At 36.2% G+C, this 19712-nt stretch overlaps 1 protein-coding gene across 1 annotated transcript in view; it reads right to left on the bottom strand.

The window, feature by feature from the left end:
• Positions 1-396: 396 nt before the first annotated feature.
• Positions 397-19712, bottom strand: part of LOC145127655 (uncharacterized) — a 43980-nt gene continuing 24664 nt past the window's right edge. Inside the window, exons 2-4 of the mRNA XM_079062808.1 lie at positions 4172-4612; positions 695-967; positions 397-405 (exon numbers count right to left, since the gene is read on the bottom strand). Coding sequence (XP_078918934.1) covers positions 397-405; positions 695-967; positions 4172-4612 — 723 coding nt within the window. The remainder of the gene's footprint in view (positions 406-694; positions 968-4171; positions 4613-19712) is intronic.

The raw sequence follows: 19712 nt of genomic DNA, 5'->3' as shown, positions 1-19712 counted from the left end.
GACTTCAAACGATTTCATAGAAAATATTGGATTTTATGAAAGTACAATGAGAACGATTCTAAACAAGTGTAAATGATTTTATACAAAAATGCTTATGAACTCACCAACGTTTTAGTTGACGCTTTTCAAAACGACTTGTATTCTCAGGGATCTAGTAAGCATGTAACAAGGGACGCGGATGCAAGTATATTTTCTGTAGTTTGGATTTTTCTGCTTATGTCTCTTTTGTGTAATTCGAAGGACAAATACAATATATAAACAATGTAAGTTTGTTATCTCAATGTATGATGTTTGGATTGCTCTGTTTCATTTATATTCAATTGTTATGATACTGCACAATGAAGTCACCCGCCTCCGGATGTTTCCGCCGTCTGGTCCGGGGGTGTGACACTAGGATTAGTGAATCTGAAATAGTATCATCAATATAAATTTGAACTATCATTAAATGGTCACCCTCCTTCTTCTGAAAGAAGGTGGGATCAACAGAACCTTGTTTAAATTTAGACTGTTTTAGAAAACGAGTTAGAGTTTCATACCATGCCCGTGGAGCTTGTTTAAGACCATATACAACTTTGTCCAGAGTATAACAGTGATTCGGAAAATTTTCATTCACAAAACCTGGAGGTTGTTCAACGTAGACTGTTTCTTCGAGTTCTCCATTCAGAAATGCACACTTCACATCCATTTGATATACTTCAAAGTTTTTATGAGCAACATAGGCGAGAAATATGCGAACTGATTCAAGTCTAGCCACATGAGCTAATGTCTCTTCGTAATCAATGCCTTCCTCTTGACAATATCCTTTGACTACCAAGCGAGCTTTATTGCAAATAACATTCCCTTCTTTATCCATCTTGTTTCCGAATACCCATTTCATACCAACCACATATGCATTTTCTGGAGTGGGAACCAATATCCACACTTTGTTACGATCAAATTCATTAAGTCCTTCTTGCATTGCTTGAACCTAATATGCATGAGCAATTTTAACGGTTTTAGGTTTAATTTTTGAAATAAAAGAACTAAACATGCAAAATTCCAATTTAGAAAATAATGCAAATTGCTTCTCTTTTTGTTGAGCATGTGTGAGAACGCCTGAAAAAGTATCTGTGATCACTTGAGACCGAGGATGATCTTTAGTCCATTTTATCAATAGTGGAAAGTTCTGATTGTAGACCGAATCTGTGACAACCCGAAAATTTTCAATCTTGTAAAAGTCAATATTAGTCAACAAAAGTCAAACTTCTCATTTTAATCTATCTTATATTAAGTAGATTTATATCAAAAATTTTGGCTTAAAAACCTTTAATTCAAAGGAGTTGTGTGTTTAAGAAGGAAAACTTTTAGAACCGAGAACCCTCACATCTTTTTCTTCTTTCTTTCCTTCGGACCACAAACATGCCTCGGACCGCACACATACTTCGGGCCACAAACATTTCACGACTGTGAACTCCCTTCGTAGCCGTGAACCCTCGCATGACCGTGAACTCTTCTCGGCCGTGAACCCGAGGATCTTATCTCCTCTGGGAGTGTTTACTGCCGAAGTCTCTTGTGTATATATACAAAAATGACTGATTTTTCCCTCATTTCACACACCCCAACCGCAAACACTCTCAATCTATCAAGGGCCGAAAACGTCCTCTCTCCTCAATAACATCAAGTATTCTTCATCTTTATCAAACAACCACCTTCCAATCATCACATATTTGGGCCGAAAACACTTGAATCTTCAAGTGTTCTTCCTTCTTCAAGATTGTTGGGCTGTGAACACCCAATTGGGCCGTAAACTCAAGAACATCAAGTGTTCTTAGGCCGTGAACACCCAGCTGGCCGTGAACAACATGCAATCTTCAAACTTTGTTTCTAACACCCTTATTTGACTCGTTTTGTTAACAAGACTTCACTTGTGGAGCTAACGTCCTATACCAAATCTTCTATCGAATCCCCAACATAAGGTGAGTTCATACCCCTACACTTTTATGATTTTGTAACTATTTTAGGGGGGGGGGGGGATAAAATTGAAATAAAATAAAAATTGTGTTAATATCTAAAATGTTTGTAATGTTTTTAGCGTTTCTAAATTGTTATAATTATCAAAAATTACATATTTATATCTGTGTAAATTATATAATTTGGATTTAGAAGATTTAGAATATGTAATTTGACCCCATTTCATGTTCCTTGTTTGGTTGTGGGCTTGGGGTAAAGTTATTTAATCGAAGGTCTAATTAATCACAATTATATAAATATTACATTTATATAAATATAAAATGATTTTTAAACTGTTAAATACTATTTGAGTACACATAGTGGATTTTATAGAACAATAGTATTACAGATTCTTACAAAAGTTAACAAAGGTCTTAATTACCGTAAAACAAACAGTAAACTATAATAGGTATAGTTTAGAGAACTTATTCATTGGTTTCAAGGTTCAGAATACATAACAGAAAATCAACATAGTACATAACGGAAAACAAGTAGAGAATATTTTTCAGAAAACAAACATAATACTTTACTGAAAACATAGTTTATGAAACTTATTTACAATGTATTTATTTCTAAATAACTTTTCATTATTTCACACATAATCATCAGTATAGCATTTGTGAGACAATCTTCATGTAATTTTCCAAGTACCAACAAAAGTCCTGAAATTATAACCAGAATCTCCTTGTGGGGGAGCGTGACACTTGTGTATAGATCTATACGGGACTGACAATCCCGCATCAAAGCTGCTTGCAACAGCTAGGTCGGTAGACCTATGGTGACAAATGTTGTAGCTTTTGAGACGCCTGAAGAACGTCGTGTTCAGGCTATCATAGGTCATCTAGTATGTTTATAATAACTCACAATTTGTTATTGAATAAATAGATTAGTGTATGAATAAGGATAATAAATTCACATAGTTTTATTAGATTGAAACTATAATACAAACTTTTACAAGTATAAGTACTGAATACTACTTCAGTACAAAGAAAATATACTTTTCCTAAACTTTCCCAAGAGATATTAACTATATGATACTCAGTATATACAATAAGGTTAGATAAAATTGAAATCCGATAGACAGCGAAATGTGTGACTTCCGCCTCATTTCCTGTTCCTTGATTGGTTGTGGGCTTATGGCAGATTCACCCATTCAACTGTCTGTTCGATCTCGGTTATATAAAACTCGTATGTATTAAGTGATCATAGGAGGGTAATATCGTCGCATCAGGTTTCCAGGGTAAACAAGTGTTTATTCAGTTTAACTTATCAACAAAACTAGATATCATTAAAGTAAGTATATTAATTATACTTGTACTTTTCGATCTTAGAACGATTAAGACTACCAGTTGGTTTTATAGAAAATATAGGATTTTCTATGGTAAACATTGTTATTTAAAGGTAAACATTTTTCGATAGAACTTCCTGAAAACAATAACAATTATTACTGAAAACAATGTTTCACAATAGAGTAAGTGAAACTAGAAACTTATTTACAAAAGGTTTAATAATTATTATTAAACTAGTATAACATAAAGGACCTTTAATGGTTAATTCTATAATTCCTTAGTTTATACATCATAATTATATATAAATAATATCCGATAGGCAGTGGAATGTGTGACTTCCGCCTTACTTCCTGTTCCTTCTTTGGTTGTGGATTTAGGGCAGATTCACACATTCAATTGTTTGTTCGATATTAGGTTATCTATAGTTAGTATAAACTAAGTGATTGTTGAAGGAACTATTGTGGTTACCATTCTATTAAAGAAAATATAGGATTTTCTGGAGGAACAGACGAACTTTTCCAAAGAAGAAAGAGTATACTTTTTATAACAAAAATACTTATGAACTCACCAACTTTAATGTTGACACTTTTTCAAACCACTTGTATTCTCAGGAACGTTAGTAGATAGGTACCTCTCAGGTGTTGTGAAGACGGAGTTTTATGTCTTAACTTTTGTTGTACTTTTAATGTATTTCAAGTAACGTTTTGAACACAATGTAAATATTATATTATCAATACGATGGTTGTTGTTACTTTGATTACTATGATGCATGTGTTGTGATACTTAACATGAAGTCATCCACCCCCGGACATTTCCGCCGTTCCGGTTTGGGGGTGTGACAGAATCAATTTCAGCAATGATTTCTTCAAATTTCGATTGAGCATCCGAATCACTATTTTCGTTATTCTCCCCTGGAAATTTGCATGTGACTCATCATTCAAATTTGAGCTCTCCCCATGGAGTGGAACATCCGAATCAATATTTGGAGATGAACCCTCCCCCTGGATCAGAACATCGTGAGGTTCTGATTGAGTTGGTATATCAGTTGCATTCAGAATAGGTTGCTCATTACGATTCTCTATTTCTTCAGCAGCTTCATCAACAATCTTTAGTAATTCATCCTCATGATTATCCTTGGTGTTTGATTCCGAAGAACTTGCCCTTTCAGGTTCACCAAACAAATTTAGAAAATCCTCATATAGATTCATAAGAGGAATAATCTGAGAATTTGTTAATGGAAAATTTTCTTCAGATTGACAATCTTCCTTTTGATATTTCTTTATGTAATTATCATCAAACGTAACGTAATAGCTTTCTTCTGTCTTATTTGATCTCTTGTTCAGAACACGATATGATTTTGAAGTCAATGAATATCCCAAAAAGATTCCTTCATCAGTTTTTTCATGAAATTTGTTCCGATGTTCTTTGGAATTGTATAAAAATCACCTCGATCCAAACACATGAAAGAATTCAACGTTAGGCTTATGATTGTTTAGAATTTCATAAGGAGTTATTTGAAAATTTTTGTTATAAGATCGATTCTAAGTAAAATAAGAAGTTGCAATAGCGTCAACCCAAAAATATAGAGGAAGATTCGAAAACGATAGCATTGTCCTTGCAGCTTCACAGAGAGAACAATTTCATCTTTCAACTACACCATTCTGCTGTGGAGTGTAAGGTGAAGAGAAATTATGAAAAAAATCCTTTGCTTGTGAAGAATTCTTTAAATGCATGATTTTTGAATTGCAAACCGTTATCACTTCGAATTTTTCGAATTGGCTTTCGCAATTGTAGCTCAAGTTGTTTGATGAAATCAATCAGCTTCTGAGTCTCTTCGTGTCACGCCCCCGACCGTCGTCGAAAACACCAGGCTGTGTAACTTCATTTTTGTATCACAGTTATTAAACATACATTGAACGATACAAAAGCATTCTATAAACCAAATACCTTTATTGATAATAGAAAGTTACATTGTTCCTGTATTCCTAGTCATTATTACATAGAATCTGAAATATCTCACACATCTTAACAGACAGACGTTCCATACCAACAAAAAGGATAGTAGTATTTGTCAATAAAAGTTCTCCTTCCCGAGTTACATTCCAGCTTATTAAGTTCCTAAAAACACATGCGTTTTCAAAATATGTCAACATAAAGTTGGTGAGTCCACAGGTTTTGACTCTGAGTAAAAATAGTACTTTTTCCAAGTTCAAAAAGTATAAAACATAGTTTGAAAGTGTCATTTTGACTCATACTTGTCTCCAACATATTGTATATATATCTTAGGTATAATGGTTTACTTACTGAATAAGTAAAATACCTATAAGTTTCATGTACTCTGAGTATAAGTGTTTGTGAATCTTATACTTAACATTAATACGTGTATATCGAAAAAGTATATTATTTATAGAGTATAATTGCGCTACCATGAGTCCATAACCGCTGCTATATGATTGTTCAAACCTCTGCTCGGTACTACAAGTGTCGTACCTTTGTAATAGGTTCCACACTTTTCATCTACGTCGGATTGGAAAACATAAAAAGGCAAGTTCGTCACCCGAAGTGTTTCATAAACTATTGGGTTTTAGCTAGCCACCACAGTTGGGGGTGTCAACCCGTATAGATCTATGCACAAAATCCTCGCTCACACGGGATTTGCGGTTACAGTTCAGAGGATTTTACAAAGATTTTCAGTCTTAGTTGATGAATTGAATACCTCATGTAGACTTGTCGAGTTCCGATAGTTCTAACAGTGAAAGCATATTCGTGTCTAAAACCCTAAGTTTCTAGACTATGGTTTAAACATTGCCCCTAACTTTAATAATATTTAGGCAGTACAATAGCTATAATTTGAAGTAAAACCATGTTTTAACTAACATAAAACCAATAGTAACAACACACTTAACAAGTCAAATATGGTTGTATGACTTCAAATTAGCAGATATATAGATCAATATCATGTTTTAACCAATGTAAAACTTATGATAACAACATGCCAGTACTTTTATAGTTTCAAAATATCAGATATATTATAAATATATATGATTTAAAACTACTATATCCCGGTTAATAGAATTTTATGTTGATCCGAACATACGATCATAATATTAAGTTGTATACAATATTTAGCTTGCATTCTCCCCCAAAAAAATTTAAAAAGTGGGGCCGTCAAACTCACCTTACTAGCGTGATTTGATAGAATCTGACTAGAAATGGTCAGCGGTTCGTGCTCGTCAGGCTCGGGAAAAGGAACGCCTTCAGCAAACGAGAGAGAGAGATAGGGAGAGAGAGAAAATTTGGTGTAATGAGAGCAAGGGAAGAGCTTGCTATTTATAGGGTATCCAGGTCACTTTCACGTCGTGAGAATGCATGCTCACATCGTGAGGCATGGATGAATCACCTGGTAGACTTGCCATTTGGATTTCTAGCTTCGGAAGGTGTACGGATAACATCTCACGTCATGAGAATGACATGATCATGTCGTGAGACCTAAACATATCATTCCGTAGACTTGCCACTTTCATTCTAGCCTTGAGGAGTGTCCTGGAGCACTCTCATGTCGTGAGAATAAATGTTCACGTCGTGAGTTATGATAGATTACGGTTTTGCCACGTGTCATGATCTCAGACTGCTACATCTTTGGAAGATCATATCGTTTGCATACGAGCTCCATTTTTGACGTTCTTTATATCCACGCGTAGGTATTTCCAAGTACTACAACTTTCTTTTAGATTCCAATAGCTAATTATCACTATATTTTAATTTTCCTCTTCCTATGACGGCTATAGTGTTAGAATGTATCATAAGTTCTTCTTGCGAAGTCAGATTGAGATTTGTTAAAATCTTTTGGAATCGTATGGATGTATACTTTTGAATTATAACAAAATGTATGTATGAAAGTTCATATTTATATTAGAATTTGCCATGAACTACCAAGTAAGTTTATTACGTTAACTGTTTGCCATGATCACCTGTGACTGTTGTTGACCTATTTTGACTGATGTTACATTTTCTCCCCGCTGAAACAATTTTGTCCCGAAATTTATCTTGTGGACGGGATATTGTTAAATAGTTGGGGGTATTTTTATTTCATCTGATCCTCGCGTTCCCAATTAAATTATGGTCCTCGCAAAGAGTTCCATCGAACTTTCACTATGGGAATACGACTTTGTTTCAACTGTTTGACCTCTCAATCCATGATTTCAATAGGTTCTTCTACAAAGTTGAGTTTGGTATTGACTTGTATTTCATCAAGAGGTACAAAAAGAGCGTCATCGGATAGACATCTTTTGAGATTTGATATATGGAAAACATTGTGTACATTGCTTAGCTCTTGAGGCAACCTAAGTTGATATGCGACAGAACCAATTCTTGTTAGAATTTCAAAAGGCTCTATATATCACGGGTTTAGCTTGCCTTGTTTCCCGAATAGAATCATGCCTTTCCAAGGTGAGACCTTCAACATTACTTTATCTCCAAATTGGAATTCCAAAGGCTCACGTCATACATCAGCATAGCTCTTCTAACGACCACGTGCGGCCTTTAATCGGTCCTTAATTTGCATGATCTTTTTAGTTGTCTTGTGGATTATTTCTGGCCCGGTACGTAAGGTATCACATGTATGTTCTCTGGACAATTGTGTGTCTCCAAATTCTTCCCAACATATTGGGGAACAACATTTTCGTCCATAAAGAGCCTCAAACGGTGCGGAGCATATTAACAGTAAATGAGTTTCCGATGCATTTCCAAAGTCTATTACGCAGGTTCGGAGCATATCTTCCAAAGTTTGGATGGTCCTCTCGCTTTGACCATCGGTCTATGGATAGTAAGCTATACTCATATCCAAGCGTGTTCCCAAGGATTTCTGCAGTGGTTTCCAAAACCGTGATGTGAATCTAGTATCTCTGTCAGAGATAATAGAAATCGGAACTCCATGCAATTTGACGATTTCCTTGAGATAAGTTATGGTCATCTTTTCCATCTTGTCGGTCTCCTTGATTGGAAAGAAGTGGGCGGACTTAGTTAATCTATCGACTACTACCAAAATAATGTCGAAACCACCAGAAGTTTTAGGTAGTTTGGTGATGAATTCCATCAATATCTGCTCCCATTTCCACTCGGGTATTTCCGATTGTTGAAGTAAACCCGAGGGCTTTTGATGTTTTGTCTTTACTTTAGAACAAGTTAGGCATTTTCTCACATAACTGGCAACCTCAGCCTTCATGTTTGGCCACCAATATTGTTCTTTTAAATCTAAATACATTTTGTCAGAGCCTGGATGCACGCAATATCTGGACTTGTGAGCTTCGTCCAAGACTAAGCTCCTAACTCCACCGAACATAGGCGTCCAAATTCGGTTCATATAGTGCCATGTTTCGTCATACTTTTGTATAAATTGCTTTTCCATTCCCCGCAGAGCTTTGTTCTTGATGTTTTCTTCTTTTAGAGCCTCGAGTTGTGCTTCTCGAATCCGTGCGGTAAAGTTGGAGTAGATAGTCATGGTTAATGCTCATACTCCACGGGGTTTAACATATTCTTTTCGACTTAAGGCATCTACTATAATGTTTACCTTTGTGGGATGATAACGAATCTCACATTCGTAATCATGCAACAATTCGACCCATCTTCGTTGTATAATGTTAAGGTATTTTGGTCAAAGATGTGTTGGAGACTCTTGTGATCGGTAAAGATGGTACACTTCGTACCATATAAGTAGTGTCTCCATATTTTCAAGGCAAAAACTACAGCTCCCAATTCAAGGTCATGGGTAGTGTAGTTATTTTCATGTACTTTAAGTTGTCAGGACGCGTAAGCAATAACCTAGTCCCTTTGCATCAATGTACACCCCAATCCTTGATGTGTGGCATCGCAATATACGAAGAAATCTTCTATCCCATCTGGGAGGGATATGATTGGTGCACTACATAGCATTTGTTTTAGTTTCTAGAAAGCAGCTTCTTGTTTATCGTCCCAGTTGAACTTTGTGTCTTTCTGTGTTAGTGTTGTGAGTGGTTTGGCTATCTTAGAGAAATTCTCTATAAATCTTCGGTAGTATCCATCAAGCCCTAAGAATTGGCGCACTTCTATTGGCGTCTTTGGTGCTTCCTAATTCTTAATTGCTTCAGTCTTATAGGGGTCGACATGGATCCCTTTGTTGCTAACCACATGCCCAAAAAATTGTAGTTCTTTAATCCAAAATTCACATTTGGAGAATTTGGCGTACAACTTTACTTTTCTTAGTAGTTCCAAGATTAAATGTAAGTGTTGACCGTGTTCTTCCTTGGTTCGTGAATATATCAATACATCATCGATAAATACGATCACAAATTTATCCAAGTACGGTTTGCAAACAAGATTCATGAGATCCATGAACACTGTTGGGGCGTTGGTCAATCCAAAAGGCATAACTAGGAACTCATAATGACCATACCGAGTCCTAAATGTTGTTTTTGGAAGATCGTCTTCTTGTACTCTGAGTTGATGGTATCCTGATCTGAGATCTATCTTTGAGTAGTAGCTAGATCCTTGAAGTTGATCGAATAGATAATCAATTCTTGGAAGTGGGTAACGATTCTTGATCGTTAATTTGTTCAGCTCTCGATAATCAATAATCATTTGAAAGGATCTGTCCTTCTTCTTAACAAACAAGATTGGTGCTCCCCAAGGTGAGAAGCTTGGTCTTATAAAGCCTTTGTCAATAAGTTCTAGTACTTGGCTAGATAGTTCTTGCATTTCAGATGGAGCCAACCAATAAGAAGATTTCACTACTGGTGCTGCTCCTGGAATTAAGTCGATTCGAAATTCGAATTTTTGAACAGGTGGTATTCCAGGTAAATCATTAGGGAACACATCTGGGTAGTCAGATACTTGAGGTATGTCGTTGATTTCTTTTTTTTTTTTTTACTTTTCTTATCTACAATGTGAGCCAAGAATGTGCTACATTTCTTATGTAGATATTTCTGAGCCTTGGTGCAATAAATGACTTTGAGGTTTTTCCCAGACTTATCACCATAGATAATCAGGGCTTTGTCGTTAGGTAAGGGTAATCGTATGGATTTTTCATAGCATAGGATTTCGGTGTGATGTAAAGATAACCAATCCATGCCAATGATGACGTCAAAGCTCCTAATAATGATTGGCATGAGGTTGACGTGAAAAGTATGATTATTTAGATTTAGAAGGCAATTTTCTAAAATTTTTTGGGTGATTTCGTTTTGTCCGTTAGCCATTTCTACTTCATATGCTTCTTTTAGTTTACTAGACTCATGATTTAAATGTTGCCTAAATGTTGGAGTAATAAAACTCCTATCGGCTCCAGAGTCAAAGAGTATTGTAGCATACAAGTTATTTATAAGGGACGTACCGGTTACCACAGAAGGGTCCTGGATAGCGTCCCTAGTTCCAATTACGAATGCTCTCCCATGAGCATTGCTGTGACAACCGTCAAAATTGAGTCAAGTCAAAGTCAAACAAAGTCAACAAGTCAAAACCAATCGACTCAATTAACCCTTGTATATTAGGGTTTACACTATGTAATTACTGTACAATGCAATATTTTAATGAGAGAAACATTATTTGGAAAGTTCGTGTGTTGAATTTCCTAAGTCTCAAATGCAGTAAACATTGAACCAAAACGATAAAAAAATTATTGCACACTCATCGGGAGTGTGTACGACACTAAAACACGATTTAACGGGGTTTACGAACCTTGCGTTGTGAAGCCGGACACTCAAATTAATCACAAACGAAACTTCTCTAAATCGTTTTCACTCTATCTCTTTCTATTTGAAATCTCTCCCAAATCTCTCTCAAAAGTTACTTTAACTTTTTGTAATCATTCGGGCCATCCCGACCCTTAACCGGGTCAAAAACCACTTGAAACGGGGTAAAAACGGGTAAAATAACCTTAAGGAACCAAAACTCTCCTATTAGAAGCGAAAACTCTCATGAGAAGCCTCTCAGGACCGAAGCCTCTCAGGACCGAAGCCTCTCATGAGAAGCCTCTCAGGACCGAAGCCTCTCATTAGAAGCCTCTCAGGACAGAAGCCTCGCATGAGAAGCCTCTCAGACAGCCCAAGCGAGAGGTCTCGCAGACGTCCCCTTTTTACCGGTTTTTCGACTACGACTTCGTTTTAACTCCGTTTTTCATTATTTTAACGTGGGATTTTCACCCAAAACTTTATTTTATAAACTAAGGCCTCAAAATATATAAATCTCCAGGGTTTTTATAAAAATGTATTAAAAGAATTGGTGGTTGGACTAATTATTGAGGGAATATTTGCTTTTCCTTATTTTATGACAAAAGCAAGCCACCACCACCTCACTCTATGATCAGCCATTCTTTCCAACCACCCCTTGTCTCCTTAGGGGACCTTTACACCCTATATCCAGCTCTTCCCACGTTCTAAGAGCTGGAGGATTGGTCCTCTCTCCTCATTCTCCTCAAAAGCCCTTTCATTCTACACTTAGCAACCAAGAACACTCTCCAAAATTCTCTCATCTTTTCTCTCAACTTCAAGAACTTCAAGGCTTTCTCCAGGGATTTCTTTCTTCAATTAGTAAGTATCTTCATCATTCACATAATTATTAAACTCCATTCTACTCAAATCATTGATATCTTACACAAATTCCATCTTATTCGGTGTTAGATTCTCGAATCATCAAGACATCTTCTTAGTGTTCTTGGGTTGAACACTTCCTCTCTCTCACTTTCATCTACTGAAACCACATAAGGTGAGTTCATACCCCTACATTTACATGTTTTTCTTAAGTTTTAAGGGGGGAATAGAAGTAAAATCATGGACTGTTTTCTATCAGATTACATCAGATTAAACGTTTTCTATCAGATTACATCAGAAAAGATGAACTTCGATCACGGAATGTTTTGGTCAACTTAAATATTTTAGTTTTCAAAACTGTTCCAGGTGCAAGTAGTTCAAACTCTTAGCTTTAAAATGGCTACTTGCACATCTCCATATGATTTTTCTACAATTTATGGTGATTTTTACAAAACTGCCTATCATTTCAGAGGCAAACCCGGACCAGTCTGTGATTATGAACATTTTCACCTCTGTTACAGATCACTAAAAATCATGATAAAATTTACGAACAAACTAGACTCATATTCCAAACTCTCAGAATTTGCGGATTTGGATTTAGAGCTTTGATGATTTTTCTATAAATTTTCTAAGAACAGTAACAGAAACTGTATACAACAAAAAGTTGCTGTCAATTTCATTTCACCTTGTAACATGTTGAGCAAGGTGTATATCTTTATGTGATTATATGTTATTGCAATATATGACATTTTATCTTAATATTTAGACACACATCAGTTTACAAATGGATTTGGACATATAAAATATAAAGAATAACAAGTGATTATAATCAAAGTACAACCGATACATTCAAACATTTAATAAACTATTTTGAATATAGTTTGCATACATTACTACGTACTACCCTTGGTTGATAAACTATAATAGGTATAGTTTATGATACATTACATAAGACATACATTTAAAAAGGGTACATTTATACAAAGGATATTTTCATTAAGCAAGGTACGGCCATACGGTACCAAGTTTTCATAACACGTAATTCCGTTAATGACTTTATGAAACATTACATAACACATACATTTAAAAAGGGTACATTTATACAAAGGATATTTTCATTAAGCAAGGTACGGCCATACGGTACCAAGTTTTCCTTACACTACACGTAAATTCGTTAATGACTTCTGTGAGACATTCGATTCAATTTACAAATAAGTCCTGTATTATAACCAGAGTCTCCTCGATGGAGAGCGTGATACTTGTGTATAGATCTATATTGGGTCTGACAAACCCACACCTTAGCTGCATGCAACAGCTAGACCGACAGGTCTGGGGTGACAAATGTCATAACATTTCCGACACCTGAAGAACGTCGTTTCAGGCCAACTAGGTCATAGCATGGTTATAATAACTCACATGTGGTATTAACAAACATAGAATTTACGGGGATTTCACTAAAATCAAACGAGTTTATGTCGATTTAAACTTGCATTGTTTTACTATAAGGAACGAACACTACTTGTACATTTCGGTCTTTGGGTTTTAAGACTACATTTACACATTAAGGAATATATTGGATTTTCTGGAACGAAGACTACTTTTACAAGAAAAGGCTTTAATAAACTCACATAAAGTATTAATGAATATTGGAATTTACGGGAACTTCATTAAAATTAAACGAGTTTATGTCGATTTAAACTTACATTATTTATTATAAGTAAGAAAAGTTACTTATACATTTCGGTCTTTGGATTTAAGACTACATATACATTTTAAGGAAAATATTGGATTTTTCTAAAACAAATACTACTTTTACAAACGAAAGGCTTTTAATAATACCAAACAAAAGCTTATGAACTCACCAACCTTTGTGTTGACACTTTTTCAAACAACTTGTATTCTCAGGAAATCATTAAACAGGTAACCAAGTGCTTTTGAGGATGGGACGCTAAGGCGTCTACTATTTCATATTTTGTCAACATATTGTAATTGATTCGTAAACATGTAATTCATACAATGATGTAACTTTTTCAATTATATATATGTTGGTTGTGTTTGCTTGAATTACTATTACAATTGTTGTTATGATACTATACATGAAGTCCTCCACCCCCGGACATTTCCGCCATCCTTGGTTTGGGGGTGTGACAGATTGGTATCAGAGCACAGTTTATAGTGAATTAAGTATATCAAACCACATAAGATATACAAACTATAAACACAATTGGGACTAATAGTCTCTGATTTGTGCATTTTTCAAATAAATATACTTTTAGAAAATAAATGATTTTCTTGATTAAAGAATACATACATACATTACATGCTCGCATGGTATCATAACTAGCGAAAACATAAAGCAAAAGAAGAAGAGTTGAACATTTTGAGTATGCCTTAGTATATGTGGATTAAGTCTGGGAAGGATATAGCCTGATCAACTATATCTGTCCGGGAATTGACTTGCATATACCGGGGGATGGTCAGGATGGGCAACAAATCTAACAAACCTAATAACACACTACAAAGGATACTTTAAGAACTCAAAACTAAACATTTACAAATACTATAGGAGTATTTTGTGTTACTATAATAAATTATCTGAGAATTAAATAGGTCTTTATTTATAGATCAATAGCTGCTAAGTGGATGCGCTAAGGTCATATGTAACTAAGATGCTATAGACTTAGAATTTATGTATCTTTGTTTCACTTCCTGTCCTTGTTTGGTTGTGGTCTTGGAGTTAGGGTCATCTATTCGAAGGACTATTATATCTTAATCACATATGACTGGTATGCACTTTGCAACTAATGAAGTAACCGATAAAGATCTTTTTAAAACATAAATATATTAATTATGTCCCGACTAAATTAGTATGTGTGAAACTTTTACAAACGGTCATATACTTGGAAACAAGAAGCTGCTTTCCAAATGTTAAAACAAGCCCTATGCAGAGCACCGATCTTGTCTCTCCCAGAGGGAACCGAAGACTTCGTAGTGTACTGTGATGCTTCGAATCAAGGCCTTGGATGTGTGCTCATGCAGAGAGGGAAGGTTATCGCGTATGCATCAAGACAGCTTAAGACGCACGAGGTTAATTATACTACGCACGACCTGGAATTAGGAGCAGTAGTATTCGCTTTGAAGATCTGGAGACACTACCTTTACGGCACGAAATGCACTATCTTCACTGATCACAAAAGTCTTCAGCATATCCTCAATCAGAAAGAGCTCAACATGCGACAGAGGAGATGGGTAGAGTTGCTGAATGACTACGAGTGCGAAATTCGTTATCATCCGGGCAAGGCCAATGTAGTGGCCGATGCTCTAAGCAGGAAGGAGTACTCGGGCCGCCGAGTAAAATCCTTAACAATGAAAATCCATTCCCACCTGACCATACAAATCAAGGAAGCTCAACTGGAAGCTTTGAAACCAGAAAAGGTGGCAGGAGAGACATTAAGGGGAATGGATAAAAACTTAGAAGTCAAGGATGATGGAGCACGTTATATCATGAACCGGATTTGGACACCAAAGTTCGGTGGACTCCGAGACGTCGTCATGAATGAAGCACACAAGACTCGATACTCCATCCATCCCGGGTCGGATAAGATGTATCTGGACCTCAAGAAATTATACTGGTGGCCGAACATGAAAGCTGAGATTGCTACGTATGTGAGCAAGTGCCTGACTTGCGCCAAGGTCAAAATCGAATACCAGAAACCATCTGGGCTATTACAACAGCCGGATATACCTGAGTGGAAGTGGGAACGAATAACCATGGACTTCATAACCAAGCTACCTAAGACATCGGGCGGGCTTGACACCATATGGGTAATCGTAGACAGATTGACCAAATCAGCACACTTCCTACCGATAAAAGAAACCGACAAGATGGAGAAGCTGACTAGAACGTACATCAAAGAGATTGTACGACTCCATGGTGTGCCGATATCCATTATCTCCGATAGAGATAGTAGATTTACCTCATGGTTTTGGCAGTCTCTACAAAAATCCTTGGGAACTAGGCTTGACATGAGTACGGCCTACCACCCACAAACCGACGGACAGAGCGAACGAACCATTCAAACGTTGGAAGACATGTTAAGAGCTTGTGTGATAGACTTCAGTAAAGCATGGGATACCCATCTACCGCTTATCGAATTCTCCTACAATAACAGCTATCATACTAGTATCAAAGTCGCTCCATTCGAAGCTCTTTACGGTCACAAATGCAGATCACCCCTGTGTTGGGCTGAGGTGGGGGATACACAGCTAGCTAGAGGGCAAGTCTCTAATAGCACCCTCACTGGCCCTGAAATCATAAGGGAAAAGACTCTCGAGATCGGCAAAAGAGTTACGCAGACAAACAACGTAAACCCTTGGAATTCCAGGTGGGTGATCGTGTACTACTAAACGTTTCCCCTTGGAAAGGAATGATACGATTCGGCAAACGCGGGAAACTAAATCCAAGGTACATCAGGCCATTCGAAATCCTTGCTAGGATTGGGCCAGTAGCATACAAACTTCGATTACCTCAGGAACTCGACAAAGTACATCCCACATTTCACGTGTCGAACCTAAAGAAGTGTTTGTCTGGTGAGACACTCGTAATACCACTCGACGAAATCGAAGTTAACAAAAATCTCCACTTCGTGGAGGAACCAGTCAAAATCATGGATCGGGAAATCAAACGAACGAAACAAAGTCGTATTCCCATCGTGAAGGTCCGTTGGAACGCTAAACGAGGGCCTGAGTTCACCTGGGAACGCGAAGATCAAATGAAACAAAAATACCCACATCTTTTCCCAAACTCTTGATGTCCCAGTCAAATGCAAATTTCGGGACGAAATTCCATCTAACGGGGGGATGATATGACAACCGTCAAAATTGAGTCAAGTCAAAGTCAAACAAAGTCAAGAAGTCAAAACCAATCGACTCAATTAACCCTTGTATATTAGGGTTTACACTATGTAATTACTGTACAATGCAATATTTTAATGAGAGAAACATTATTTGGAAAGTTCATGTGTTGAATTTCCTAAGTCTCAAATGCAGTAAACATTGAACCAAAACGATAAAAAAATTATTGCACACTCATCGGGAGTGTGTACGACACTAAAACACGGTTTAACGGGGTTTACGAACCTTGCGTTGTGAAGCCGGACACTCAAATTAATCACAAACGAAACCTTTCTAAATCGTTTTCACTCTATCTCTTTCTATTTGAAATCTCTCCCAAATCTCTCCCAAATCTCTCTCAAAAGTTACTTTAACTTTTTGTAATCATTCGGGCCATCCCGACCCTTAACGGGGTCAAAAACCACTTGAAACGGGGTAAAAACGGGTAAAATAACCTTAAGGAACCAAAACCCTCCTATTAGAAGCGAAAACTCTCATGAGAAGCCTCTCAGGACCGAAGCCTCTCAGGACTGAAGCCTCTCATGAGAAGGCTCTCAGGACAGAAGCCTCGCATGAGAAGCCTCTTAGACAGCCCAAGCGAGAGGTCTCGCAGACGTCCCCTTTTTACCGGTTTTTCGACTACGACTTCGTTTTAACTCCGTTTTTCATTATTTTAACGTGGGATTTTCACCGAAAACATTATTTTATAAACTAAGGCCCCAAAATATATAAATCTCTAGGGTTTTTATAAAAATGTATTAAAAGAATTGGGGGTTGGACTAATTATTGAGGGAATATTTCCTTTTCCTTATTTTATGACAAAAGCAAGCCACCACCACCTCACTCTATGATCAGCCATTCTTTCCAACCACCCCTTGTCTCCTTGGGGGACCTTTACACCCTATCTCCAGCTCTTCCCACGTTCTAAGAGCTGGAGGATTGGTCCTCTCTCCTCATTCTCCTTAAAAGCCCTTTCATTCTACACTTAGCAGCCAAGAACACTCTCCAAAATTCTCTCATCTTTTCTCTCAACTTCAAGAACTTCAAGGCTTTCTCCAAGGATTTCTTTCTTCAATTAGTAAGTATCTTCATCATTCACATAATTATTAAACTCCATTCTACTCAAATCATTGATATCTTACACAAATTCCATCTTATTCGGTGTTAGATTCTCGAATCATCAAGACATCTTCTTAGTGTTCTTGGGTTGAACACTTCCTCTCTCTCACTTTCATCTACTGAAACCACATAAGGTGAGTTCATACCCCTACATTTACATGTTTTTCTTAAGTTTTAAGGGGGGAATACAAGTAAAATCATCAAGAACACAATTAAACTTTTTCTATCAGATTACATCAGAAAAGATGAACTTCGATCACAGACTGTTTTGGTCAACTTAAATATTTTAGTTTTCAAAACTGTTCCAGGTGCAAGTAGTTCAAACTCTTAGCTTTAAAATGGCTACTTGCACATCTCCATATGATTTTTCTACAATTTATGGTGATTTTACAAAACTGCCTATCATTTCAGAGGCAAACCCGGACCAGTCTGTGATTATGAACATTTTCACCTCTTTTAGAGATCACTAAAAATCATGATAAAATTTACGAACAAACTAGACTCATATTCCAAACTCTCAGAATGTGCGGATTTGGATTTAGAGCTTTGATGATTTTTCTATAAATTTTCTAAGAACAGTAACAGAAACTGTATACAACAAAAAGTTGCTGTCAATTTCATTTCACCTTGTAACATGTTGAGCAAGGTGTATATCTTTATGTGATTATATGTTATTGCAATATATGAAATTTTATCTTAATATTTAGACACACATCAGTTTACAAATGGATTTGGACATATAAAATATAAAGAATAACAAGTGATTATAATCAAAGTACAACCGATACATTCAAACATTTAATAAACTATTTTGAATATAGTTTGCATACATTACTACGTACTACCCTTGGTTGATAAACTATAATAGGTATAGTTTATGATACATTACATAAGACATACATTTAAAAAGGGTACATTTATACAAAGGATATTTTCATTAAGCAAGGTACGGCCATACGGTACCAAGTTTTCATAACACGTAATTCCGTTAATGACTTTATGAAACATTACATAACACATACATTTAAAAAGGGTACATTTATACCAAGGATATTTTCATTAAGCAGGGTACGGCCATACGGTACCAAGTTTTCATTACACTACACGTAAATTCGTTAATGACTTCTGTGAGACATTCGATTCAATTTACAAATAAGTCCTGTATTATAACCAGAGTCTCCTCGAGGGAGAGTGTGATACTTGTGTATAGATCTATATTGGGTCTGACAAACCCACACCTTAGCTGCATGCAACAGCTAGACCGACAGGTCTGGGGTGACAAATGTCATAACATTTCCGACACCTGAAGAACGTCGTTTTAGGCCAACTAGGTCATAGCATGGTTATAATAACTCACATGTGGTATTAACAAACATAGAGTTTACGGGGATTTCACTAAAATCAAACGAGTTTATGTCGATTTAAAGTTGCATTGTTTTGCTATAAGGAACGAACATTACTTGTACATTTCGGTCTTTGGGTTTTAAGACTACATTTACACATTAAGGAAAATATTGGATTTTCTGGAACTAACACTACTTTTACAAGAAAAGGCTTTAATAAACTCACATAAAGTATTAATGAATATTGGAATTTACGGGAACTTCATTAAAATTAAACGAGTTTATGTCGATTTAAACTTACATTATTTATTATAAGTAAGAAAGTTACGTATACATTTCGGTCTTTGGATTTAAGACTACATATACATTTTAAGGAAAATATTGAATTTTTCTAAAACAAATACTACTTTTACAAACGAAAGGCTTTTAATAATACCAAACAAAACCTTATGAATTCACCAACCTTTGTGTTGACACTTTTTCAAACAACTTGTATTCTCAGGAAATCATTAAACAGGTAA

This window comes from Lactuca virosa, chromosome 7, assembly GCF_052849685.1.
Source record: "Lactuca virosa cultivar CGN04683 chromosome 7, Lactuca_virosa_CGN04683_v6, whole genome shotgun sequence".
NCBI lineage: Eukaryota > Viridiplantae > Streptophyta > Magnoliopsida > Asterales > Asteraceae > Lactuca > Lactuca virosa.
The sequence above is the reverse complement of the archived record's forward strand: the minus strand, read 5'-3'. Positions and strand labels throughout refer to the sequence as shown.